A 26,558-nucleotide genomic window follows, 5' to 3' on the forward strand; every position below is an offset into this window, starting at 1 on the left:
GCGCGCCTGGAGAGCCGGAGGGCGGCCCCGCGCGCGCGCGCCAAAGATGGGCGTTTCCTCCTTCCCTCCCTCCCTCCCTCCCGGATTAGGTCACTGGGAAAGGAGGCGGGGCGCCCGTCACGTGACGCGCGACGCGGAGGCTCGTCCAAGATGGCGCGCGGCCTGTGGACTCTGAGGAGAAGGAAGAGGCGCGTTCACCTGTAGCCCCGGAGCCGAGGCAGGGCGCAAGGCTCTTTGGGCCCCGCCTTTTTTTTTCTTTTCTTTTCTTCCCGGCCGCCCTCTCCGGAGACTCCGCTGGGCAGCTTGCGGGGCGGCTTTTCCATGTGAGTCCCGCGAAGGGGGTGATGGTGTGGTCAGACGGCGGCGGCTCCTAAAAGCGGCGGCGGCGGCGACCCCCTCGGGTTCTCGAGCGATGGCTCTGCGGGAGCTGAAAGTTTGCCTCCTTGGGGTGAGTTGGAATGGGGCGGAGAGGACGAGCGTGGCTTCTCTTTTCTCCTTTGTTCAGGCTGGTTTAAAAAGTTCGTTTTGGATTTCGGGGGCGGCTCCCTCGGAAGAAGGACGGGGGTTTGGCTCTCTATGGAGCTCTCTCTGGTCATCGTTATTATCTTAGTTGTGGGCTGAGGGGGGAATCGCACTTTAGAATTGGGGTCGTCTGCTCCCCCCCCGAAGTATTTAACATTTAAACATTGAACAACTTCACCCCTCAATTCTCGGCAGGTTTCATAAAGGCCAGGTCGGTCTTTTTAGGATTATGGTCTGACAGCCAATACAATACAATAGCAGAGTTGGAAGGGACTTTGGAGGTCTTCTAGTCCAACCCCCTGGCTAGGCAGGAAACCCTATACCGTTTCAGACAAATGGCTATCCAACATCTTTGACTTCTGAAAACTTAACAATATGGGCTTGGGCTGGGACGCTCCTTTTATTTTATTTTTATTTTATTTTTTAACTTCAAAAAAAGCTCCTCCTAAATGCATTTATTGGGAGTCTAGCCTGAGCTCCCTCTGTAGGATTTCTTTCCAAATATGTGCTCAAGGCTGCAACTTTTAGAGGTTTTGTTCTTTTCTTGGAAAGGAAAGGTATTTCATAATTTGTTCTCCAAACAATTCCACAATAATTATTTGCAATATTTTTTAAAAAAAAAGTTTAGTGTTTAAAACATATGTGCAAACTCCTGGTTGACTGATTTTGAGATGAGTTTTGAAAATTCATTTTAAAGAGTATGCAACAAAATCCTTTATATTAAAGGAAACAGTGATGGTCAAGGCTACAGAACCTTGAGGTATGATGGTAGTAATATATATAAATATATTTGATTTAAAACATATAACTTGATATGAATTGTAGGTGATGAGTGTGGAAGGGATGCACGAAAGCTCATTGTAACCAATTGACACACACTATAATTTGTAATGGAATATATTTTTGTGGTGTTTGTTGTGTTTTGTCTGTGTTTATTCAAAAAAATAAAAATTAAAATTAAAAAAAAGACTACAGAACCATTGCATAGAATGAATCTTATTTCTGAGAAAATAGTCCCAGGATTTCACTATAAAATATTAAGATCTAAATAATCTAATTTGAATTAAAGACCAATTATGAGAGGTTTATAGGAGAAAAATATACAATGTTCTTGAAAACCAATATTCTCTGTTTAGCAGAATTGTTCTGCATATAAACAAATTAGGCAATATTCACTGTGCCCTATGATTGGTACAGGTAGTCCTTGACTTACAACAGTTCATTTAGTGACCGTTCAAAGTTACAACAGTGCTGAAAAAAGGGACATAGGACTGTTTTTCACACAACATTGCAGCATCTCTGTAGTCGCATGATCAAAATTCTGATGCTTGGCAACTAGCTCATATTTATGACCATTACTATGTCCCAGGGTCATATGATCTCCTTTTGAACCTCCTGACAAGCAAGGGGAAACCAAATTCACTTAACAACCGTGTTACTAAATTAACAGCTGCAAGGCCGGCTAAACTGTAGCAAGATCTTAAAATGGGATAAAACTCACTTAACAAATATTTCACTTAGCAACATAAATTTTGGGCTCAATTGTGATCATAAGTCGAGGACTACCTGAATAGAACAAAGCAGAATATTTTATATATTTTGCATTTAAATGGAGAAGAATGTATGTTTTTAAGAACATGGATACAAAGATACCTTTCCTTTTTCTTTAGAAATACAGGTAGTTCTTGACTTAAGGAATTAAGCTTAACACTTAATGAAAACAGCACTGAAAAAAATGATTTATGACTAGTTTTCACTCAACCATTGCAACATCCCCCTGGTCATGTGAGCAACCTCAGGCACTTAGCAACTGGCATGTATTTATGACAGTTGCACTGTCCTGGGGTCATGTGATCACCATTTGTAACCTTCCTAACTGGCTTCTGACAAGCAAAGTCAATGGGGGGGAGCCAGATTCGCTTAATGACAGTATGATTCACTCAACAGCTGCAGTGATTTGCTTAAACTGTGGCAAAAAGTTGTAAAATGAACCGCAACTTACTTAGCTGCCTTGTTTAGCAACATACATTTTGGATTCAATTGTGGTTGTAAATTGAGTAGCTGTACCAGCATTATTGAAACCCGGAGTCTTCAGCTAAAGCTATTCTTATAATCTGTTTTCAAAAATGTGAAGTCACAGCTGCTAGTTCTTTAGTTAGTGTTGGCTCTTGTACTCATCAAGTTCTTAAGAACCTAGGGTGTTGTAATGTATTTATGTTGATATCATATTGTCTTGCCTTTTCTATATATAACTCAAGGCTCCTCCTATTTACCCCATGATAACTATCATGTGATATGGATTGGATTAAAAGGGTCACCCAGCCGGTTTTAATGTCTAAGGGAAGATTGCAGCTCACAGTTTCCTGATTTCTAGTCTATCACCTTAACTACTACATCTTAAACTTAAAAAAAAAACTTTTACTTTGGCATAAATTTTGACTTTGGGCTCAAGCCATTTCCTCCAAAGCCATAACATTACTGTTAATGATGGGGGGGGGGGGGGGGAGTTGTATTGTTTTTACTCTGTATATTGAGGTTTTATTTTTTGTAGGCCTCCTAGAGTCAAAATAGGATTTTGTCCAGTTTAGCTTGTTTATATTTGTACACACACACAAAAATTGCAGAAACATCACTATACTTTCAAATACTTAAACCATACCTACTTAATGTTTTTTCTCCTCAGGTTTATGAATACATACATAGCCTTTCATTAAGTAGGGAGAGGTTGAATGAATAACAACACCCTTTACTAACAGACTTGAAATACCTAAAACACCTTCTGTCCTATCTCAGTTGTTTAGTATGCATATTTTTAGGGTGGATCATTATATAGCTTTGAAAAGAGTCTCTGGTAAAGTATGTTGCTATGTTTACATGGCAAATGTTTATTTGGGAAAGCATAGAAGTACTGTGTTATCTAAAATAAAACACTAGCAATAGACAATATGGAGGCCATTTAACTACTTGCTGCTTTTGAAGTTTTGCAGCATCAATTCAATAGCCCTTGTGTTTATATGGTCCAGAAAGTTGGGTTCACTGAGTAAAGTTAATTATGAGTGCATCTCTTGCCCATATTTTGTTCATTTTGAGCAGAACAATTTAATGCATATTTATTCAGAAAGTTCAAAGTGTTTGTATAGTATGGTAGCTTTGCCCTAATGTTATTTATTATTATAAATTTCATAATAAATAAATAAAATCATGACCCTATGTTACTTTAGAGTAGACTGTTCATTATAGTAGATTCAAATAAGGTACAGGTAGCCCTCAACCTATGGCTACAATTGAGCTCAAAATTTATGTTGCTAAGTGATACATTTGTTAAGTGAGTTTTGTCCCATTTTATGACCTTTCTTGCAGCTGTTGTTAAATGAATCACTGCAGTTGTTAATAGCATGGTTGTTAAATCAAACTGGCTTCCCTATTGACTTTGCTTGTCAGAAGATTGCAAAAGGTGATTTCTTTTTCCAAAAAATATCTTGATCCTGCAACCATCATAATTTATGAGTCAGTTGCCAAGCATCTGAATTTTGATCAGGTGACCATGGGGATGTTGCAGTGGTGGTAAGTGTGAAAATTTGTAAGTGTGAAAAATGGTCATGTCACTTTTTTTCTGTGCTGCTGTAACTTTGAATGGTCACTAACCGAATTGTTGTAAGTTTTAGGACTACCTATAATGTCTCTTCTTCAGATATCAAGAAGTTGTTAATTGAGATTTTAAGAATCCTTCTTTATCTCTTTGTTTCAAATGATTTAAGCCATTTTTATTATTCAATGGATAATGTTTAGATTAAGATATTTTTTTGAGAAAGAAATGGATTTATCCACATTCATAGAAGTTGGATGGAAAATGCTGAGACTAGAGTTGCTTCTAGAAATACAGATAGGAAGCTTAAAATTACCGTATTTATCGGAGTATAAGACACACCTTTTTTTCCTCAAAAAAGATGCTGAAAATCTGGGTGCGTCTTATACACTGAATACAGTATTTCTCAATAAGGGTGGAGATAGCATCCATGAATGGATTAACACAGTCCTTGCTCTGATTGGACTGAGTCTGATTATTAATTAATTATTGGCCTATATAACCCACCTTGTGAGTGTCCCCACCCAGCTTTCCAACTCAGTCCACTCTGGGATGGTCATGTTATCCACTCCTTGCTTCATCACTTGCTGACTCCTTTTACCATCTACTGAATTTCAACTTCTGTGAGTTCTGGATACTGCAACTTCGTATTAGTGGTCTGAGATTGTCTGCCACTGGCCGCTGGGCATTGCCCCACAAGTTCAGCCTCTGCCTCTGATAGGGACAGTCATCTTACCTTTGGGGCTTATCCAACGACTGAGGCATTTTATATTGATAAAAAAAGCCTATTCCGCAGCTCCGGCTGCAAGGCTCTTCGCACAAACAAACAATCAGGCTGCCTGTCAGATCAGCCAAAGAGCTCTGTGTGAATCCGATCGGAGACAACTCATAACGCAGGCACCGGCTCACCCGGTCATTTCTCGGCACGGAGCACTGCGTCGGACGCCAGAACCGCGCAGGAGGCTTGGATGGCAGTAGGGAGCCAGTTTCACGGACAGTCAAGGCCCGGGCATTGCAAAGCCTGGGACCATTGAAAAGGCGCAAATAGAGGCGCGGCTGCCATTTTGAAGTGGGCGGAGCCTCATTGATGGGCACCATTTTACCTCCCATTCCTGCAGCCGGAGGAGAATGGCAGACAACAGCGTCACAGAGGTTGCTGCTGAGGCCCACAGAAGCATGGCAGAGCCCGCCCAGGGACTCCTTTTGGCAGGTCAGGCCTCTTGTTCCCCAATCAGGACTCTACCTGCACAGACTGCCCCAGAGGGAAAGGCCAGTGATAATGCCTCCTCCTCCTCTTCACACAAGGGTCTAAGCCCAAGAAAGGCTCAAATACCATAGCCAAAAATAAACACCGGGAGAAACGGGGGCATTCGCCGAGGCACCCTGAGAAAGGGGAGGCTCCACCCTCCCGCCCCAGCCCATTGCCACCACTAAAGCTGGACATCACCCAGGGGCCTTTCAGCCCAATGCTCCCCATCAATACATCTGGTCTTTGGGGGGATGTAGCCCACAGCTGCTAAATAGGGCCCCTAAGGCCACCTTCACCCCAACTGCAACTGGGCTTCGGCAGGAGGGACATTTGGCAACCTGGCCGAGCTTGCCTCCAATGGTCATGGTACCACCCTCATTGGGTATTCAAGATTTTTTAGCAGAGGCCATCCGGCAGGGGATTGCGGCTGGGCTCCAATAGAAGGCCCAGTCTCCACCAGTCACCGCGCCCCCTACTGCTCTCTGGCTATCACAGGAAGGGGTTGACCACCTCTCCCCAGTGGAACCACAGCGTAGCCCATCGCCAGCATCTGAAAATGGGGAGATCAGGGACACTGACTTCTCAGAGGAGGAAGGGGCAACCCCAGATAAGCCCATCTGCACTGGCCTATCGCCCCCCCCCTTGCGTTGTTCACACCGCTGCTGAATAAGGCAAGACAGCTTCCGACCTGGAAGACAGAGGTCTCCATGGCCCTACCGCAGCCAGCTACAGCCAGCGCTCTGTTTAAGGAACACAAGTTGGAAGCCAACGTCATACCGGCTCCTCAACTCTTTGTGGACACAGTACAGAGGCAGTGGTTTTCTCCGACATCCGGACCTAGCCCCTCTGCGAATGATAAGTGATTCTACAATGACGCTGAGCAGCTGGATAAGACTTTTCTATGGCCAACGGTTGATCCCCCTATTGCGGCCCTACACACCGCCACAGCCATGCCGGGATCCCAGGAAGACATTCTTAAACCTGAGGATCGATAGGCAGACCAGGTCCTGCAGTTGGGTTACCAGGCAACCGCCTAGGCTGTGCGAGCCGCATTAGCGGCCTCATTCTTTTCAAGATTTACCCTCTTTTTGCTTCAACAATTACAAGAACGTATTCCTGCAGGGGACTCTAGGGTCCATTAGGACTTAAACGAAATCATTGCTGCGGTGCAATGTACATCGGATGCTATCTTGAGTGCCACCAGGTTCTCCTCCAAGGCTATGGCATCTGCGGTAGTTTCCCACAGACTTTTACGGCTTTGACAGTGGCAAACGGACATGAAACATAAATGGAAGCTGGCCTCAGAGCCGTACAGGGGGGGGGGGCTTTTTGGAGATGCGCTTACTCCACTGCTTATTGAGGGCAAGGATAAGCATAAGGTTCTTCCTTCAAACCCTTAAGAAGAGCTTTCCTCGTCCTGCCCCATATCTCAGGAGACAGCCCTTTCGGGCTCAGGAGTATGGGGGTTGTTTAGATATTCCGATTACTCCTCCTTGGATTTTCGCCCCCAGGCTGGCTACAGTCAGCAGTCCAGGTAGCAGCCATACTGACAACAGAGGGGTGGTCAGTCTCAATGGCCCTTTCGGGGGGCGGTAACCATAACTACCGTAAGACCTAATCTGGCTCAGGATGGACTTCCCATTGGCGGCAGATTACAGTTTTTTGCCGACCAGTGGGAAGCCATAACATCCGATTCCTGGGTCAGGGACACGGTCAGGTTCGGTCTGACCGTGGAATTCATCTCCACCCCTCCCAAGTTCTTTGTTAGGTGTCCAGTGTCCGGTAACCCCCAGAGGCGCCTCCTGATGAGACTGGCCATCCAGCATCTTTTAGATATTTATGCCATTCAGGAGGTCCCGGCTGCCCAGGTCAGCCAGGGATTTTACTGAATATTGTTTGTCATTCCCAAGGCCTCGGGGGGCTGGAGGGCCATTTTGAATTTGAAAAGGTTGAACAGTTATGTCCGTTATAGATGTTTTAAGATGCAGTCGTTAAGTACTCTGGAGGGTGTTCATGAAGAGGATATACTTACCTGTATTGATCTCATGGAAGCTTACCTGCACGTTCCTATTTTGCAGGATCACCGTCAGTTTTTGCGTTTCTGTTATGGTTCTCAACACTATTAACACTATCAATACACGACTTTGCCTTTTGGCCTTTCTTCTGTGCCACGTGTGTTTACTAAGGTGTTGGTAGCCCTGGCAGCGTACCTACACACCATACCCATCAGGTCCAACTTTATCTGGATGACATGTTCAAGCTCCTGGGAGGAGGCCAGAGCTGATCTCCTAACAGCTTTACATGTACTTTGGTCCCACGGGTTTTCTATTAATGAGGACAAAAGTCATTTCACACCTACCACCAGAATTCTACACTTAGGGGCCTGGATAGATTCGGTGGGCGGTCAGGTTTTCCTCTCAGAAGATCACATACATAGTCTCAGGTCACTTGTGGCCAAAGTGAGGGGGTCTTATAAGGTGTCCCTAACCACCTTGTCAAAACTGCTGGGGAAAATGGTGCCTGCCATCCATGTTGTCCCCTGGGCTCGTCTTCACATGAAGGATTTACAGTGGTTCCTCCTCCCATTTCAGAAGAGGAGGACCAGTACCTCACTCGCCAAGGTGTCCATGCCCAGGGACCTGACCGATTCCCTCCGTATGGCTCTATAGCCATAGAGAAGGGATGCCATTTCAGAGTCCTCCACAGGGTCACTATTACCACAGACACCAGCCTTTATAGCTGGGGTGCACACATGGGATCTCAAATTGCACAGGGTCAGTGGTGCCAGGAGGTGACGGAGATGAGCATTAACTGGTTAGAATTACGAGCTATTAGATTGGCGTTATTGAGTTTCCAACACTTTGTTGAGGGTCAGCACGTGCTAATCCTCGTGGATAACATAACAGCCAAGACCCATTTTAACAGACAAGAGAGTATTAGATCTCAGGATCTAATGCTAGAGGCTAACACATTAGGCTCCTGGGCGGAAGGCCATCTGCTCTCCATCAGAGCAGAACACATCTCGGGGGAGGCTAATGTGCGAGCGGATTGGCTCAGCAGATCTAGAATTGAGCAGGCCGAATGGCAATTACACCCTTCTCTTTTTCAGGAGTTTACACAACAGTTCGGGGACACGATGGTAGACCTGTTTGCCTCCGAGCACAACACCCAACTTCCCAGATTCTTTTCGAGGTTCCACGCACCTGGAGCGGATACCTAGGGTGATCCGCAAGATTATCAGTGTAGGAGCGGAGCTCATCCTTCTGGAGCCCTACTGGCCACGACGGCCGTGGTTCGCCGACCTTCAGGCACTATCGGCGGAGAAACCTTGGAGAATTCCAGCGGACAAGGTCATCCTTCATCAAGGGTCGCTGGAACACCCGGAGCCTCAGTGGTTTCAACTGACCGCCTGGCGATTGAGCGGCAAGCTCTCCAGAGGGGTGATTTCTCAGCTAGAGTCATAGGTACCATCACTACCCTTCCTGGGATCTCACAAAGCTGTTGGAGGCACTTACCGGGCCTCCCTTTGAACCTCTATGGGAGATTCCCATGCGGATACTTACCTGGAAGGTCGCATCCCTGGTAGCAATAACGTTCACTAGGAGAATATCAGAATTACCCGCCCTTTCGGTGTGAGAGGACTTGTGCCGGTTTTATCCTGACCGGGTGGTGCTGAGGCTACACACCTCATTTATGCCACCTCATTTATGGGGGCCTGGTTCCATAGGGCCCAGGAGGTTATTCTTCCCAATTTCTGCCCCTCCCCGGTTCACCAGTTAGAACAACAGTGGCACACATTAGACGTGCACCGGGCACTCGAGATTCAATGCACGGCAAGCTTACGCCACTCAGAGGCACTGTTTGTCTCCTTCCTAGAATCCTCATTAGGCCAAAAGGTATCAGTGGCTACCATAGGAAGATGGGTACGTAAATGCATTGCAGCAGCCTATGAAGCACGCCAGGAGTTGGTGCTGGAAGGTGTTACTGCCCACTCTACTAGAAGTGCGGCTATCAACATGGCATGGGCCACTCAGGCATCTCTGGACGAAATTTGTAGGGCCGCTTTGGCTTCCCTTTCTCCATTTATTAGAAATTATAAATTAAACAAATTCGCATCAACTGATGCCACGTTCGTGTGCAGGGTTTTACAGGCTGTTTGGTTCTCAAGTCTTCAGTTCAGAACAGTATACAGCCTACCCTTGAATTAGCCAGGCTTGGGTATGTCCCATTCATGGATGCTATCTCCACCCTTATTGAGAAATGGCGTTGGTACTTACCTGATACACCTCTTCTAATAAGGTGGAGATAGCATCCGGCTCACCCGTATAGGAGGACTGTTCCTTCTGATTATTATTGTCAGATTATTCCGAAGGATGGTTGGGAGAGTTTGACTTTTTCTCGTTAGTGTGCTGCATTTGAGTACAAGTAAATTATGGTTGGATAACACATTGAGTCTGTGTTTATTTACTTCGCCGGAAAGCTGGGTGGGGACACTCACAAGGCAGGTTATATAGGCCAATAATTGATTAATAATCAGACTCAGTCCAATCAGTGCAAGGACCGTGTTAACCCATTCATGGATGCTATCTCCATCTTATTAGGCATATCAGGTAAGTACCAACGCCCTTTTTTGCCTCCCGAAGCCTCCCCTCTTCACCAAAATGGCCATGCATAGCGTTATGGAGGCTTTCAGAGAGCTCCTGGGGACTGGAGAGGGCAGAAATGAGCAAAGAATGGGCTCAATTTTGCCCCCCCCCCCTCCGCCGCGCATTCTATAAGCCTCCATAAGGCTATGCATGCAGGTTTTTTTATGAAAAACAGGCCCGTTTTCACAAAAAAATGGATCGTTTTTTGCTCGTTTTTGCCCCCCACCCCACCATCCAGGAGCATTCTGCAAGCCCCCCCCCCCCCCGGATATTCATGCCTTTTTTAAAAAAAAAACGGGCCCATTTTTGCGAAAAACAGGCCATTTTTGGGTGGTTTTCACAGTGCAAAAAACTCTTTTTTTCATTCGGAAAGCTCTTTAACTGATTGATGAGAATTACATTGATCAAGTACTGTGCCAGCAGAAACAAAGTCTTAGATGCTGCAGATTGTCAGTGATTTCCTTCTCCAGCACATGGATAACCAATTTGGTTGCATTTAAGTACAATGCCAATAAAGATTATACTTATACTTATGGATAAATACAACTGGAAACATCTACCTACTCTCTCTCCCTACTTACCTACTGTATTTCTCTCCCTCTATCTACCTACCTACTCTCTCTCTCTATCCCTCTATCTACCTTCCTACTTTTTAAAAAAGAATTGCCTTTTCAAAACCTTGGTGCGTCTTATACTCTGAAAAATATGGTGCCTGTTTTGTTTCTCTTTAAGGACACAGGCGTGGGCAAATCAAGCATTGTATGGCGCTTTGTAGAAGACAGTTTCGATCCAAACATCAATCCAACAATTGGGTAAGTACCTAAAACTGCCTGCTGGACTGGGGCCCCAAAGGGGAATGGCATCTTGGAGGTGATTAATGACCCCACCTTTTCCCCTTGCACACCTTGTTCCGTTCTTCCCATCTTGATTAATTGAATTTTATCTAAATTTTAAATATTAGGTTTTTATTGTTTTAAGGTTTTCTATCCTATTTTAATTTTATGAGTGTAAGCTGCCTAGAATCACCTCGACAAGATGGGCAGCGTAGAAGTTAAATAATATTAAAAAATAGAAGTTTCATATAAAAGCTAGGAAGCTAAGAATTACATAAACTGTGTGGTGGTTTTTCACAATTTTATTAAAGATTTTAGTTACAATAATAAGAGCAAATATAAACTAAACTTCCAGACCCTACCACATGGTCAGGTCCATGTAGACAGATGGTCCCCCAAATAGCCAGGCTCTATGGCAGGAAGGGCTTTAGAGGTGGTAATATCTTCCATGACACGTGGAAGCCAACTGCCAGCCAGTGCAGCTCTCAAGGCAACAGAGACATCATTGCACATGCCACTGCATTCAGGACCACCTATATTTTTCAAGTGGTCTTCACAGGCAGCCACATATAGGGTGCATTGCAATAGTCCAATCAAGGGTAACTAACACTTCAGTAACTATCTGGAAGACTTCTCAGTCCAGGGACAAGTGCAAGCGAAACCTAAGTAAACCTGTGTGAAGGCTCTCTCAGCCACAGCTGCCATCTGCTCTTGTACAGGAGCTTTGAGTCCAAGAGGACCCTTAGATTCCACAATAGTCTCTCATGGAGAACTTCAATATAATTAATGACTAGATAGAAGTGTCCACAACAAGGGAAGGAGGGTATGTCAAGGAAATAAAATTTATAAATATTTCTTTAATGACTTTTGATTGATCATTTGATCTACAATTATCCTAAACGTATTCTTAAATTTTAAAGTAGAAGGTTCAAATAGCAAATTAGGGTTTGCTTAATTTACATAGGTAACTAGTGAATATATTAAATAAGGAAAGATGTGCAAGCACACCTATCTCCTACTGTTTCTACCTGTCCCGTGAGGCCTAATGGGATGGACATTATGTCTCTTCGATGAAACAGTGTCATATAGTAGAACCTAGAATGCAGGACTTCTCTGTCATTATGTCTGCCCTTTGGAACAAAATAATCTCCCCACCTTGAATAAGATAGCTCCAACTCTATTGGGCTTCCATAAGACCCTGAAAATCTGGGTTATCCCCAAAGCATTGAGATAGAACTTTGAATGAGTCCATCCTAAATGTCAATATGATTATGGTACGACCTTGGTTGTGTTACAATATATTGTGTTGTGCTTCTTGTGATTTTTATGTTTATTAGTTATATGTATTTTTATTTCTATGTACACCCTTGTTATAAAATCTGCTAGTTGAGCAGCCATATATAAATCATTTCAATGAACTGAATTGAATATTTGTTAAGCCATTTTTGAGAGCAGTACAGAAAATTATTTTGGAAAATGGATTGTGAATGCAAATTAGTAGTTGTTTCCATTACTTTACAAACATTGCCATAAAGATTTCAGAAAAAGTTAAATCTTAAATTTGCATTCTATATAAAGCCAGCTTTATTATTTAATTTCATTTTTTAAAAGTGCTAATTTTAACATAATGTAATAGTTGGAATACTTCTGTTTTTCTTGGTAACATCCTGTACTCTAATGCCATTAATGTAAGATGGGTTTCCACTTCTTAGCTTATATGAAGACTTAAAGGCTTCCTGTATGGTCAACCACAAGTGCATATTTCTCCAGTATCTACCCATCCCACCTTATTTCCACATTCAGTCACAGTACGCATAGATATGTGAAGAATCTGAATTTATGTTATTTTTATCCCACTTTTATTATTTTTTAAATAACTCAAGGCAGCAAATATCCTTAATACTCCATCCTCCTTCTATTTTCCCTACGACCAATTTTGTTGTATTTAAGTACAATGACAATAAAGATTATACTTCTACAACATCCCAGGGCGGTGAGATGAACTAAAAGATAGATAGACTAGCCCAAAGTCACCCAGCCAACTTTCATGCCTAAGGTGGGAGTAGAACTCTCATTCTTCAGGTTTTTAGCCTGGGTCCTTAACCACTAAACTAAACTGGCTCTCGTCCTGTGTAGTGTATCCTGTATACACTGTATCCTGAATTCTTTAAAATTGAACCATTTATTTTTGACCTTTCAAAAATCCATATAACTAATTGGTATCAGTTTTTTTCCAAATGCCTTCTAAACAATAGGCAGTCCTGCACATTTGTTTTCCTTCAGTTGAAGACAGCAGAGACTTTGAAAACTGTGGTTACAGATTTTTTTCCTTCCAAACTCATATCACTTCATAAATCATGAATTTTGTTCAACATTTGAAGTGTGGCTTAGTAATTCTGCAATTAAAACCACATAATAAAGTTTGAAGCTATTATTTGGCATCCTTAGGATGATTGCTCACATTTTAACAATGCCAAGAAACAAAATTTCATTTCACAAAAACTACATCCATGTTTAGGGTTTTTAATGTTGCTATTTGCTAAAGAAAATAAAACAATAAGAATTTTTGTGAATATTTATCGCTCATGGTCTATTTGAATAGTCTTAACTGTGTATTTATATCATACTATGTGATTGTTTAGTTAAATCAATTTGTATAAAAGAAAAGAAAGTGGACCTTTTAACCTATAGAGTAGTATATTCAGACAAAATTACTCAACAATCCTTCTCCACTCAAGACTCTGAGTAATTGAATGCTTGCTCAAGTATGCAATGAGGAGCAATTCAAACCATTTTCTAATTGGTAGAGAATGGCAGTCCTGCTATTCTTGTAGTATAAATTGCAACATTAAAAGAATGTTATATCTATTTATTTTGTCCTCCGGTTCCAGTTTTTGTTTTGTGTTGGTTGCATAAGGATGACTTTGATAAAGTTTTCATTGGGCAATGTTTGTCTTAGATAATAAATTGAGATCTTTGTGTTTTACTAAATAAAGCATGTAGATATATTGTGTCTTTGGCTTAATAGGTCCAGTAGGAATTGAAATAGCATAAATAGAGGCTTTTAAGAAAATGAATATGCCTCAGTTCCTTGTGCCCAATTTTAGCAAAATTCTGTCCCATGTAGCTTTTCCTAGTAATAAAATAAAGCAGCCAGTCCAGCAACCTATTTTGTAATATAAACACCAATGAAGCAACTTGAACTTTGTGCACTTTCCTCCCTCTTTAAGATCTGTTATGAAAAGAAAATGGAATGGATACTTCAATCAATGTTAGTTGTCTAAAGCAAAGGTCCCCAACCCCTGGTTCCGGGCCGCAACATGTTCAAAACCAGGACATGGAACTGGTGGGTGAGGGCACATGTGTGCGCACACACGAAGCTGTATTTATGAAAGCAGCAAGCGCATGGAACTATCTGCCCCCACCCAACCCCGCTGGTCCACCAAGCCAAAAGGGTTGGGGAATACTGGTCTAAAGCATGTATCTTGTCTCATATATTCTCTTTACTTCAAGATAAAGAAAAGATGAAATATACATATTTTTCCTTCCCTCCCATCTTTAAAGTTATAAAATTAATCTAAACCTTAATATGTTTTATGAAAAATATGTTGATGTTCAGGGCATTCTTTGTATTACGGTATATTCATATATAACATTCTTTTCAGAGCGTCTTTTATGACCAAGACAGTACAATATCAGAATGAATTGCATAAATTCCTAATATGGGATACAGCAGGACAAGAACGAGTAAGTAGATGAAGTATTTTTAAATGGGGTTGATGACATCTTTCTCTGTGACCTACTTATAAGTTGGCTGTTATTGTGAGGGTTTTTTATAATGCTCATCTTAATTAGCAGTAGATATAGTATAGATGTGGATTTTGTAATAGGGAATTTCATAATCATTGTTTTGTGAAATGTTATGCTGAGATAAAGGATAGATAAATGTCTTTGTGGATATATTATGTTCTTGCTTCATTGGCATTTCATTACTTTTTTTCAAATTTTAGAAGTAGTCTTATTCTAATAGGTCCATGAATTAAGAGAAAATGAGACAATGAATTGGAAAACAATTGCATGCAGAATAGAAAATGCATAGGAAAAAGATATCCTTATTTAAATGTATACTAGTAATTACTCTTTAATTCATGGATCCATGCTAGGCTCTATGTATTCTGGGTCAGTTTATCTCTTGTATTTTAGAAAGTTTAATGAGTCTTTGATGATAAAACAGCCTGGTATAGCATGTGAACTTAGACTCATAGCCCAAGGATGATTACTTTTTCTCTTAAGATTGCTATTTTAAAATCATTACAATTTTCACTTCCCCATTCTTGGAATTGTGGTTTCAAGTAAGTTAAATTTATATTTACCAGTAAAGAACAGGCTCAAAATTTTAGCTTCACCCCCTTGGTGATGTAATTATATCTTCTAGAACAAATATATTTAAAAACGAAGCCTCCATTGCTCACTTCTTCTTTAAATGATGTCCTGCTTGAGGAAGCCTTTTTCTGTGCTTCATTAATATTTGCCCATGTAGGGCTCCCCCACCCCCACCCCATGCATGGATCTAAATTTACTTGGACTTCAGTAAGGCATTTGATAAGGTAGACATAACCTACTACTAGATAAAGTAGAAGAATGTGGGTTGGACAGCATCACCACCATATGGATTCGTAACTGGCTGACCAACCACACTCAACGTGTAGTCCTCAATGGAACTGCATCTACATGGAGGGAAGTATGAAGAGGAGTTTCCCAAGGCTCTGTTTTAGGCCCAGTACTCTTCAACATCTTCATCAATGATTTGGATGAGGGAATAAATGGGGAACTTATCAGATTTGCAGATGACACCAAGCTGGCAGGAATAGCCAACACTCCAGAAGATAGGCTAAAGATACAGAAGGATCTAGACAAACTTGAACATTGGGCACTATCTAATAAAATGAAATTCAATGGTGAAAAGAGTAAGGTTCTACATTTAGGCAACAAAAACGGAATGTACAGGTACAGTATAGGTGGTACCGTGCTCAATAGTAGTAACTGTGAGAGGGATCTTGGAGTTCTAGTGGACAACCATTTAAATATGAGCCAGCAGTGTGCAGCAGCTGCCAAAAAAGCCAACACAGTTCTAGGCTGCATCAACAGAGGGATAGAATCAAGATCATGTGAAGTGTTAATACCACTTTATAATGCCTTGGTAAGGCCACACTTGGAATACTGCATTCAGTTTTGGTCACCACGATGTAGAAAAGATGTGGAGACTCTAGAAAGAGTGCAGAGAAGAGCAACAAATATGATTAGGGGACTGAAGGTTAAAACATATGAAGAACGGTTGCAGGAACTGGGTATGTCTAGTTTAATAGAAAGAAGGACTAGGGGAGACATGATAGCAGTGTTCCAATATCTCAGGGGTTGCCACAAAGAAGAGGGAGTCAAACTATTTTCCAAGGCACCTGAGGGCAGGACAAGAAGCAATGGGTGGAAACTAATCAAGGAGAGAAGCAACTTAGAACTGAGGAGAAACTTCCTGACAGTTAGAACAATTAATCAGTGGAACAGCTTGCCTCCAGAAGTTGTGAATGTCCCAACACTGGAAGTCTTTAAGAAGATGTTGGATAGCCATTTGTCTGAAACGGTATAGGGTTTCCTGCCTAGGCAGGGGGTTGGACTAGAAGACCTCCAAGGTCCCTTCCAACTCTGCTATTGTATTGTATTGTATTGTAAATCTGTGACTTTCTTGGAAGCTGCATGCAAAGCATTTGAAGAGGCACTTCACAAAACATGTTGGCTCCTCTTGAATACAGAGCTGTTTGGGGGCCTTTTCCCTTATCAACTTTTTGTGTATGTGTAGACCGTAGTCTACTGGAGTTGCTAGCAAAGCAACTCTATATTATGGGCAACCCCTTACTACAGGAAGACCCAGCCTTCTGGAGAACAGTGTCATATCAGCAATTTGAGGAGACACATACACACACACACACTTGCTATTTGCATCAACACACTTCAAGAAGTGCTCCTTTGAGTGTTTTGCACAGCCATAATATGTAATTGTTACTGCTTGATATGTCCTCCATTTTATTGTTGTGTTTTCTCTTCAATCATTTCCACATGGGGAATTTAATTAAGTAAATCACCTGTCCATAAAATGTAGGTGTATCCTTGCCTCTATGCTTACGTTTTTGAAATATGAAACACATGGTAAAAATATGGCTTTTTACATAAGACCGATTGTCTCCGTTAATTGTCTCAGAATTCTTACCAATCTTCAGGTTTGAATAATAGAATAAACTTCAGAATCTATCTCCTTTAAATATGTCTATGTAGCTGATTTTGCCATGCTTGGGGTTTTTTTTGAGTAAAACTTGCAGCTCTTGCAACAAAGATAACATGATGTATAGTTAGCTTTGTGACTCAGAATTTATGATGATCTCCCCTTTTGTAGCAACTATAGAAAGGGTCAGTATGACTAAGAATGAAAAACATTCGGCTTCAATTTCCCATTCAACATTGAACCTAATTGCTTTGAGAAATTATTTGCATTGATTTTCTTGCATAGCATGGCACAAGTATAATAAAACTAGATAAGAGAGAGAGGGAGAGAGAGAGATCCATAAGATTGAAATTTACTTTTACCTTTTATGATATCTTTGTTCTCTCCTTTTACTACGTCTAAATAATGCATTCTAGATCTTTTGGCTGAAGTTTTAAATTGCATATACAAATGAGAGCAACTTTTTCTCCCATATCATATAGCACTTAGCACTTATATACCGCTTTACAGTGCTCTCCAGCCCTCTCTAAGTGGTTTTACAGAGTCAGCATATTGCCTCCAACAATCGGGGTCCTCATTTTACCAGCCCCAGAAGAATATAAGCTGAGTCAACCTTGAGCCATTCAAACTCCTGGAGTGAGCAGTGAATTAGCCTGCAGTACTGCATTCTAACCATTGCGCCACCACAGTTCTACATCATACGACATTTTTTGTATTTCTAGTTGCTTTATTATAAATCTTTCTAGCAATTATATGGATACATCATAAATAGATTCATTATATATCCTCCTATTCTAGCGAAATGCCAATCAATGTGCTGGATATTATACTATATGTAATATTGTGTTAGAAATGGAAAAGAAATTATGCCAGCAACTTTATTGCTTTATTGTAAAAAGACATAAACAATTAAAATAAATATATAATCTATACTGTCTCCTTGCAGTTCTGCAATTTATGAATGTTGCCTAAAACTTCACAGAGCATTAACATGTTTTATATTGGTTAAAGAGTTAAGAGTTTAGAGTGCCCTAATCCACTGAACTGTGAAACTTGCTAAGTGATCAAAGCCAATTGCTTTCTCTTTGTTTAAATTGCTTTTCCAAGTTGTTATACTTAGATTCTCATTTAGTTGTATTATTTATTTGGAGGAAGTGTGAGAAAAAAACTGATAAGAGGACAAAGATGCCTTATAATGAATTCTATTTTATTTCTCTTACTCATATTTCAATCCCCCTTTCATTAAATATATGGTATGATTGCTATGGTACAGAAGCCATTTTTATGTGTTCTTTCTTTTTACAGTTTCGTGCTCTGGCACCAATGTATTATCGAGGGTCTTCAGCAGCTATTATAGTCTATGATATTACAAAAGAGGTAAATTAAATGCATTTGCAAAATCTACAAATTGGCTGTTTTATTAGATTTACTGATTTTGTTGCTTCCATTTTAGGAAACATTTTCAACATTAAAAAACTGGGTAAAAGAACTTCGCCAACATGGACCGCCCAATATTGTTGTAGCAATTGCTGGAAATAAGTGTGATCTTAATGATGTAAGGTAAATTAAACAGGGTCTTATCCAGCTGTTGGTAACATTTTATTACAAACCTTCCAGTACAACCTCTTGTTATACTTTGTTTCCCAAAAATATATGGATACTTTAATCCTTAATTAATGTTAATATATTGAAGACAAAACAAATTTTATTAAGTTTTTAATATTCACTACAGTAATTTACTTTCATTTTAATTACTGGCTACTATGTTAATCAAACCACTGAAAGAAAGTTGGGCTATTTATTAAATAACAAAGGATGGAAGGGATGCAGCATGAACTATGAAAGAGGCTTGGATTTGATTAAATCCAATTTGGGCAAGGAGAGAACAGAGCATAATTCCTAAATAATTGGTTGAGTGGAAGGCAGATGCTGGGAAATAGATGTAGAAATGCTGAAATTAAGCTTCATTTAAACATCTAATTGCCATCCATGCTTTCCTGGACATACATTACAAACAATTACTGCCTTTTAACTATCAGTAAATCATTATGGAACCAAATGTTTATGTTTTATGATGTGCAGAATTATCCATACCCCATTTGTTGCTATATTTCATTCATTCAATCAATCATTTTCTATAGCTGCCTATCTCAGTTGATGAATCTGGGAAGCTACCTATTATATTGAACCACTAATGTTTTGGTAGTCTAGAGCAGTGTTTCTCAAACTTGGCGACTTTAAGTCCTGTGGACTTCAACTCACAGAATCCCCCAGCCAGCATAGCTGGCTGGGGAATTCTGGGAGTTGAAGTCCACAGGACTTAAAGTCGCCAAGTTTGAGAAACACTGGTCTAGAGAGATGTACTACTACTCCAAATTGTGTTAATCAAAAACTGATTCTATTTCCACGTCTCTCAGATAAAGTGTGTTGCAGAGTTTGGCTTAATTGTAGAAATAACTGATAATGATACATTGATTTGAAATTAATTTTCTTTGCTAAAATGAAGGTAAGTTATTATTGTTTATTTATAGTATGTATTCTCTTCCCATCCTGCAGAGAAGTTATCGAAAAAGATGCTAAAGACTATGCAGATTCCATCCATGCAATATTTGTAGAGACTAGTGCAAAAAATGCAATAAACATAAATGAACTGTTTATAGAAATAAGTAAGTATTCAACATCAGTAAATCACTAATATTTTTCTTCTTGAGTTCCTAGTTACTAACAAAAAGGAATCTTATATTAGCTTCATGCTCGGCTTCTACTAGTTGTACACTTTCTTCATAATTAGCATCATTTTCATTTCATCATTAGGACATAGAAGTTAATTTGATCTTTCAAATCATATCTTGGCAGAAGAATGAGAAAACTACTGGCATTAACATTTTTCATCCTGTTAAATGTCTTAACTTTGCTACCTAATAAATAGTGGGTTTATTTCATATCACTAGAAGGAGAGGATATGGAATATACAGTAAGCGTTAGAGCTGTGCAAACTTTTTGAAATCAGTACTTCATTGTGTTGATATGAGAAAAGCACTTTTCAAAAGTATTAAGTAGCCACATTTAAAACCCATGTTCTTGTTCCCAGGTTTCTATGGTGTTCTAAGAAAAATAATACACTTCTGGGAAGTGAATTTAAACATAGAGGTTTAATTTTTTTATTTACTATTTTGTATATGCAACTGTTGCTATGAACATGTTTAAGTTTCATTTAAGCTATCCAGTATCATGTTTAATAGTGTATTTTATGATAATTTGTACTACACAATATATATATATATATATATATATATATATATATATACCCGTATTTATCGGCGTATAACACGCACCTTCATTTTAAGAGGGAAATTTCAGGAAAAAAATTTAAATTTCAAATAAAGAACTTTGAAGCAAAATAAGGGTAGCTCAGAACTTTTTTTTATTAACTTTTAGTCGGGAGTCCGGGGAGAGGAGAGACAGCTCATCCATTCTCTCCTCCTCTCACCCACACCCCGCTGTCTAAAGCGCTTCCTTTCGCCCGCCCGAGCTCTTCCGCGGGCGAAAGAAAGCGTTTTAGTCGGGTGTCGGGGAGAGGAGAGACGGCTCATCCATTCTCTCCTCTCACCCACACCCCGCTGTCTAAAGCGCTTCCTTTCGCCCGCCCGAGCTCTTCCGCGGGCGAAAGAAAGCGTTTTAGTCGGGTGTCCGGGGAGAGGAGAGAATATTCAGCCAGTCTCTCCTCCTCACGTCACTGCGGTACTTGTTAATACCGTAAAAACATGGCTTCTTAATATTATATCGGCGTATAACACGCATACATCATTTGCCCCCTATTTTTCGGGGGGTAAAGTGCGTGTTATACGCCGATAAATGCGGTATATATATTGTATATATAAATATCTGAATTAATGTTATGTAATTAATCTGATAAGACTGGCAATTTTGTGTGATGCTTTTACTTAATAACTATATTTTTCAGACAATAAGACACACTTCCTCCCCCCCCTCCCCCAGCCCAAAAAAAAGTGGGTGGAAATGTCTGTGAGTCTTATAGAGCAAATGTTGCTGAAGCCCAGCCCACTCACCAGCCCCCACTCTTCAGCCTCTGCCTCCCAGCAATTTGCCTCCTTGCATTAAACAGCAAACAGCCTGGTCAGCTTCAGCACTACCTGATTTAGCACAAGCAGCTGATTGGCGATTGGATTGGCATCCCAGAATTCCGACGATTAGTGTTCCAGGCTGTGGGGATCACCACTGCCTATCACAGCCTCAGTGTGACCCATTTTCAGCCTCCGCGCATCCTGCTTTCCATGCATCCCATTTGGCGGTGATAGGCGGTTGCAATCCCCGCCGTCTGGAAAAGGCCGAAAATGGGGTACATGGAGGCCAAAAACGGGGTGCGCGGAGGTGGCAATAGGTAGTGGCGATCCCCGCAGCCTGAAACAGCTGGTTTTCAGTATTCCGGGAGGCTGATCCAACTGCCAATCAGCTGCTCGTGCTATATCAGGCTGTGCTGAAGCTGACCAAGCTGTTTGCTGTTTGCTGAAGGAGGCAAATTGCTGGGAAGCAGAGGCAGATTTTTTTTCTTGTTTTCTTCCCTAAAAGCTAGGTGCATTTTATAATCCGGAGCATTTTATAGTCCAAAAAATATGGTAAATAAACTTGAAATGCTAAATTTATAGGTGAGCTTTCAGGTTAATAATTAAGCATTCAGCTAATAAAATGAATTCCAAGCAATTTGAATAAATTATTTGGTAGTTTACCAGTACTTTTGGTTTAGTTCAAGAAACATAATCCTAATACTTGGGGGAAGGGGTTAATATTTTTATTATAATTTATAATACAATGACAATGCTAAAATGAAAAGAAAAATAAGAAAAAAGAAACTAAATAAGAACAAAGTGAAGTAAAGAGAAAACATAGAATTTTGAGTTCTGCCCTTCTTTCTATTGAGACATTGCCATCTTACTCTTTTCTCTTCTTCTTTAACCCTTCCCCCATATCCATAAATCATCAGTATTTCCTTCATTCATCAAAAAATCCATATTAAGGCTTCTAGTCTTTTTTTAAAGTATTTTTTTTCCTTGAACTATAATCCCATTATTTGAAGAAAGGTTAGCCTGACTTCTAGGCTGCTGAAGAATAGCTGTAGCATTGATGGTTAAATTTTTATCTGTATGCCCTGTCTTTCTTTTAATGGGTGTATTGAGAAAATTATTTTCTGTTTTTATGTATTATCAAAATTATGAATGTCTTGTGATGAAGCTAGACTTTAGGAAGGAGTCTCTATTTATTTATCCTATTAGTATCCCATTTTACTTACAGTCTTCCTCAATTGTTCTTTTAATACTCTTTAATGCTGTTTTTCCCCCTACCTCTGCAGGTCGTAGAATTCCATCCACTGATGCCAACCCTCCATCTATTGGTAAGGGTTTCAAACTTAGAAGACAGCCTTCTGTGACAAAACGCAGCTGTTGTTGATGCTGAGACCCAACAAGCTAGCTTTTATAAAGTATTTGGCCTTAAACATTAAGGGTTTATTTTGAGTATCGATTCCTGATACTGGATTCTGATCTCCCTGATATTCAAAGACCCCCAACATGGACCATTTCTGGCATTCTTACATACATTCTGTGGAGATCTTGCTGTCAAGACTGTTTCCACATGTGCAGCGTACAAATCTCTTACAAAGGGAATTGCCTTTCATTCTGCTTTAATCTTTGAAGAGGAGGAACCAATGTACAGATTATAAACCTTGATATTTCCTAGTTTTGTAGAAAAAACATTGCCATGCTTTTGTAATTGGGGAAGTGAAACTAGCACTTTTTATGGATTTTGGAGGGAGTGGGCTAGAAAATATGGAAAAGAAAGTTTTGGCTTGATGTTAGTGCCATTGTGCACTTCTCCTTGCTGTTACTATAAGCCTTAATGTTTTCATTGTTGCTTCTTCAAAGACTAGAAAGGACAGATGATTGATGTAGCTACCAGAATAATACTGATAAGAGTGACCAAATCAGCCCATTCAGTACCCAATCTTAAATTGCACTTTTTTATTTTCTGATATTATTATAGAAATATAAATAAGAACTTTGCTTTTAAAGCAAATAAAAAATAAGGAAAGTGTAGCCTTAGACAATCTTAGCTCGTTATATTTAATTATTTTATAGTTCAATAGACGTAGACTCTTCTTAATAACTTCCAGTTAAGATACTAGTAAAAAGCTTAGGTTAAAATAATTTGACCACAACTGACAGGTATCAGTTGCTGTCAATAGCCTTAGAAGCAAGCATGTTAGGTGGGAAATGTTTCTAATTGCTTAGCATAAACCATTTTATACTTATTTATGAAACCAGTGTCTGAAGTAATATAAATTATGAAAGTGCCATTGCTAAAGGTAGGATTCTTGTTTACTTCTCTCTCTCTTACCCGTGTGGTGGATCGTGAAAGAAGGTCCTGCAAACAATTGCCGGGAATTTCAGCCTGAGCAATGAGCCTTAAATCAATTGGCATCCTCTAGAATAGCACTGAGAAAGATTTCCCTCACTATCCAGTAGAGGTTGCTGCTAGTGTACTTTGAGGCTTCCTTTGGGAACAAATCATTTCACCGAATAATCCAGAAATGGCATTCAGAGCTAACTGTCTGGGACAGTGTAGATGTTGCTTCCATGTACTTGAACTCATCTCTTTACACCCTCTTCTAAACAGATTATTTCTTAGCTTTGGTTGTGCTTTCCGTTTATTTTAAACTATAAATTAATCTTGCCCCATTACATGATTTCTCGTCATTCATTTTTGTTGCAAATAGAGCAAACATACCCGTGTTTTTTTTTCCTCTTTAAAATATAGGAGGCAAACTCATAGTGTGTAAAAGAAGCTATAAGGCTTTGATATTTCCTATTCAGTGGAACATGTCTGGTGGCTTGGTCTTAATTTACGACTTAAAAGGGAATTTCAAAGGTTACATTGGAAATAGACAGTTCATCCTTTTTAAATTCTAATTAATGCTGAATTACTATATAATTCAGCATTACTCGTGGGAGACTTATTATAGTTAACCAATGCAATTGGAAGTATTAAGTCATGATATTTGTGAATTTGTCTAAGAATTCAAAATTCTAATTTTGTAGTCTGTTTTGTGCTTTATCAGAAGTTTCTCTGAAAAGAAATAGCCAATTATGGAGTATTTGGCATTCCCACTAACCAAACTATGAATCTGTACATTAATAATGAAATGTATTGTTCATTCCATATCTTGACTTGCTTATTTCATTAGTTTGTTCTGAGTTTTACTTTCAAAAATCAGCTTGAGGACATATATGTCACCTACTCCAAAGAGGCATATACTGGCAATAATTATTTAGAATTGAAGCTTGGGGAGGTTGGCATTACAAGTCAATCCAATAGCTTTGACTGTTCACTGTTTTATCAAGGATATAATGTTTGTCCGGCAATATATTGTCCGGTGTTTTCAAGGCAATTTGCTCGGTACTTTAAACTGAAGTCAAATAAGGATCTTTTCCAAGATTTTTATTAAGCTTCCGCAAGAATCTAGCAGTCAGTTCCTTCTATTCTAGCATTGTACCATGCCTGAAAAACTCCCATCAAAACTCTGTGCTGTTTCAGAGACCTTTGAAATTTGGCAAGGAACTACCATGGGGATGAGGAAATCAAAAATCTCTGGTAAACACATTTAGGACCTGTAGTGCTTAAATTTAACTTCATGTTAGTTAAACCCCACTCCAATGAATTGAAGATAATTAGGCTGCTTCTGTACCTACATATAAATAGAAACAGACTGATGACGTTATCTAGTTTGGTTAAGCAATATCTGCAAGAAAACAACCAAGCTCAGAGAGCACTAAGGAACACCCACCTCCCACCCCCCATTTCAACCCTGAGCTACAAATATACTCTCTATCAGATAAATCATTGTCCTCCAGGGCAGCCTTGTATAGATACAATATTGGAATGCCAGTGATTATATGTTTATCCAAACTGTTATTAAAACTTCTTCACATGGCTGTTTTATAATCACTATTCTGTTTCTTGATGATACTTTATTGGTTAGTCTATATAAGTCTTAAAAATAGTTAATGCCACATATAAAGAGAGGTCAAACACAAAGCTTATTTTGGAGAATATTACTCATGTCTGGAGCAGCCAACTTGATCTCAGCATGATAGTAGCACCTTTCCGCTATTTAAGGCTTTCATCATTCACTTATACCATTGTGATATTAATTAACTGCTTTCTTACAATTACCTATAATTAAGAGGGTTTCTTTTTATTTCACCTCTGTAAACAGAATATTTTAACATGTCACCAGTTGCATCTTTTGAAGCCACTGCTATAGTCAGTCCTCGATTTACAACCAGAATTGGGATCAGAATTTCTGTTGCTGAGCAAGGTGGTTGCCATGGTTGTTAAGTAAATCAGATGGTCATTATCTAATTCAGTTCTCCCCCCCCCCCCCATTAACTTTGCTTGTTGTAAGGTGGCAAATGGTGATCAAGTGACCCCGGGGACACTAACTATTCTAAATACATGCCAGTTGACAAGTGCCCGCATTTTGATCATGTGACCAGCGGGGATGCTGCAATGGCTGTAAATTGAAGACGACACACATCACCTTTTTCAACTGCCATTTTAACTTTGAACAGTGGCTAAACAAATAGTTGTAGGTGGAGGGCTATATTTAGTATTATCTTGTGTTAACATGTGGCTCTGCAGAGTGACATTTCAAGCATAAGCTATGGCCTTGGCTCTATTGCAGAAGCTTCCCTACCTATCCCAGGTCATCGAGTTCACTGCCAGTGTTAGCCTGCCTTAAAAGTTCCCAGGATGTACTTAATCAAATATTTGTATTGAGATAATTTAAATCTATCCCTACTCATTACTGGAGAATGGGGTTATTTACAGTACCTCGGTGCTATCTGCTTATTGCTATGCAAATTAATAGGAATTTTGAGCTTCAGCTTCTCTTGTGTCATGTGAGTTATTTGTAAAGGGGAGAAAAATCTACCCACCAATCTTGCATTTATCCTAGATCTCATTCATAGGGCTTTTCTGGAAGGCTGGAGGAGATACAGTATATAAATAGTGTATATAATCTTTAGGTTATAGCACCCACAAAAAAGAGTATGTCCTCTTTTGTTTCCTCTATATTGCAACGTATTAGTTTCATGCAACAGCACCAATCTTGTAAGAATTAATAGAAAGGCATCAGGTAACAAGATACTGCTCTTGTCATTCAGCATTGTGCTTATTCCAATATAAATTAAAACAAAGCTGAAGGTAACATTTCAATTACTTGGGAGATAGTGAGCACATAAATCTATGTGAAATCTCATACAAGCAAATAAACTACAATGAACAGCCTGCTTGACATCTTCTCAAAGAAACAATTTATTGGGACTTACTCCCTGTAAGTACACATAGGATTATGGCTTTGATATGCATATAC

General features: G+C 39.9%; 1 protein-coding gene across 1 annotated transcript; it reads left to right on the forward strand.

The window, feature by feature from the left end:
* The first annotated feature begins 79 nt into the window (after positions 1-79).
* RAB22A (RAB22A, member RAS oncogene family) lies at positions 80-25,130 on the forward strand. The gene is made up of 7 exons (XM_081949112.1): positions 80-448; positions 10,736-10,815; positions 14,502-14,583; positions 18,416-18,487; positions 18,564-18,670; positions 19,667-19,776; positions 22,479-25,130. The coding sequence occupies exons 1-7, from the start codon at positions 413-415 to the stop codon at positions 22,574-22,576; spliced, it is 585 nt and encodes a 194-aa protein (XP_081805238.1). The 5' UTR covers positions 80-412; the 3' UTR covers positions 22,577-25,130.
* The last annotated feature ends 1,428 nt before the right edge of the window (positions 25,131-26,558 follow it).

Source organism: Natrix helvetica (genome assembly GCF_964273705.1).
Source record: "Natrix helvetica genome assembly, chromosome: 3".
Classification (NCBI taxonomy): domain Eukaryota; kingdom Metazoa; phylum Chordata; class Lepidosauria; order Squamata; family Natricidae; genus Natrix; species Natrix helvetica.

Excerpts from the sequence above, each read along its gene's own strand:
- RAB22A (XM_081949112.1), top strand. The coding sequence starts at position 413 with ATGGCTCTGCGGGAGCTGAAAGTTTGCCTCCTTGGG. Across the intron at positions 449-10,735 it reads TGAAAGTTTGCCTCCTTGGG|GACACAGGCGTGGGCAAATC; the intron begins GTGAGTTGGAAT and ends TTTCTCTTTAAG. Across the intron at positions 18,671-19,666 it reads TGTGATCTTAATGATGTAAG|AGAAGTTATCGAAAAAGATG; the intron begins GTAAATTAAACA and ends CCCATCCTGCAG.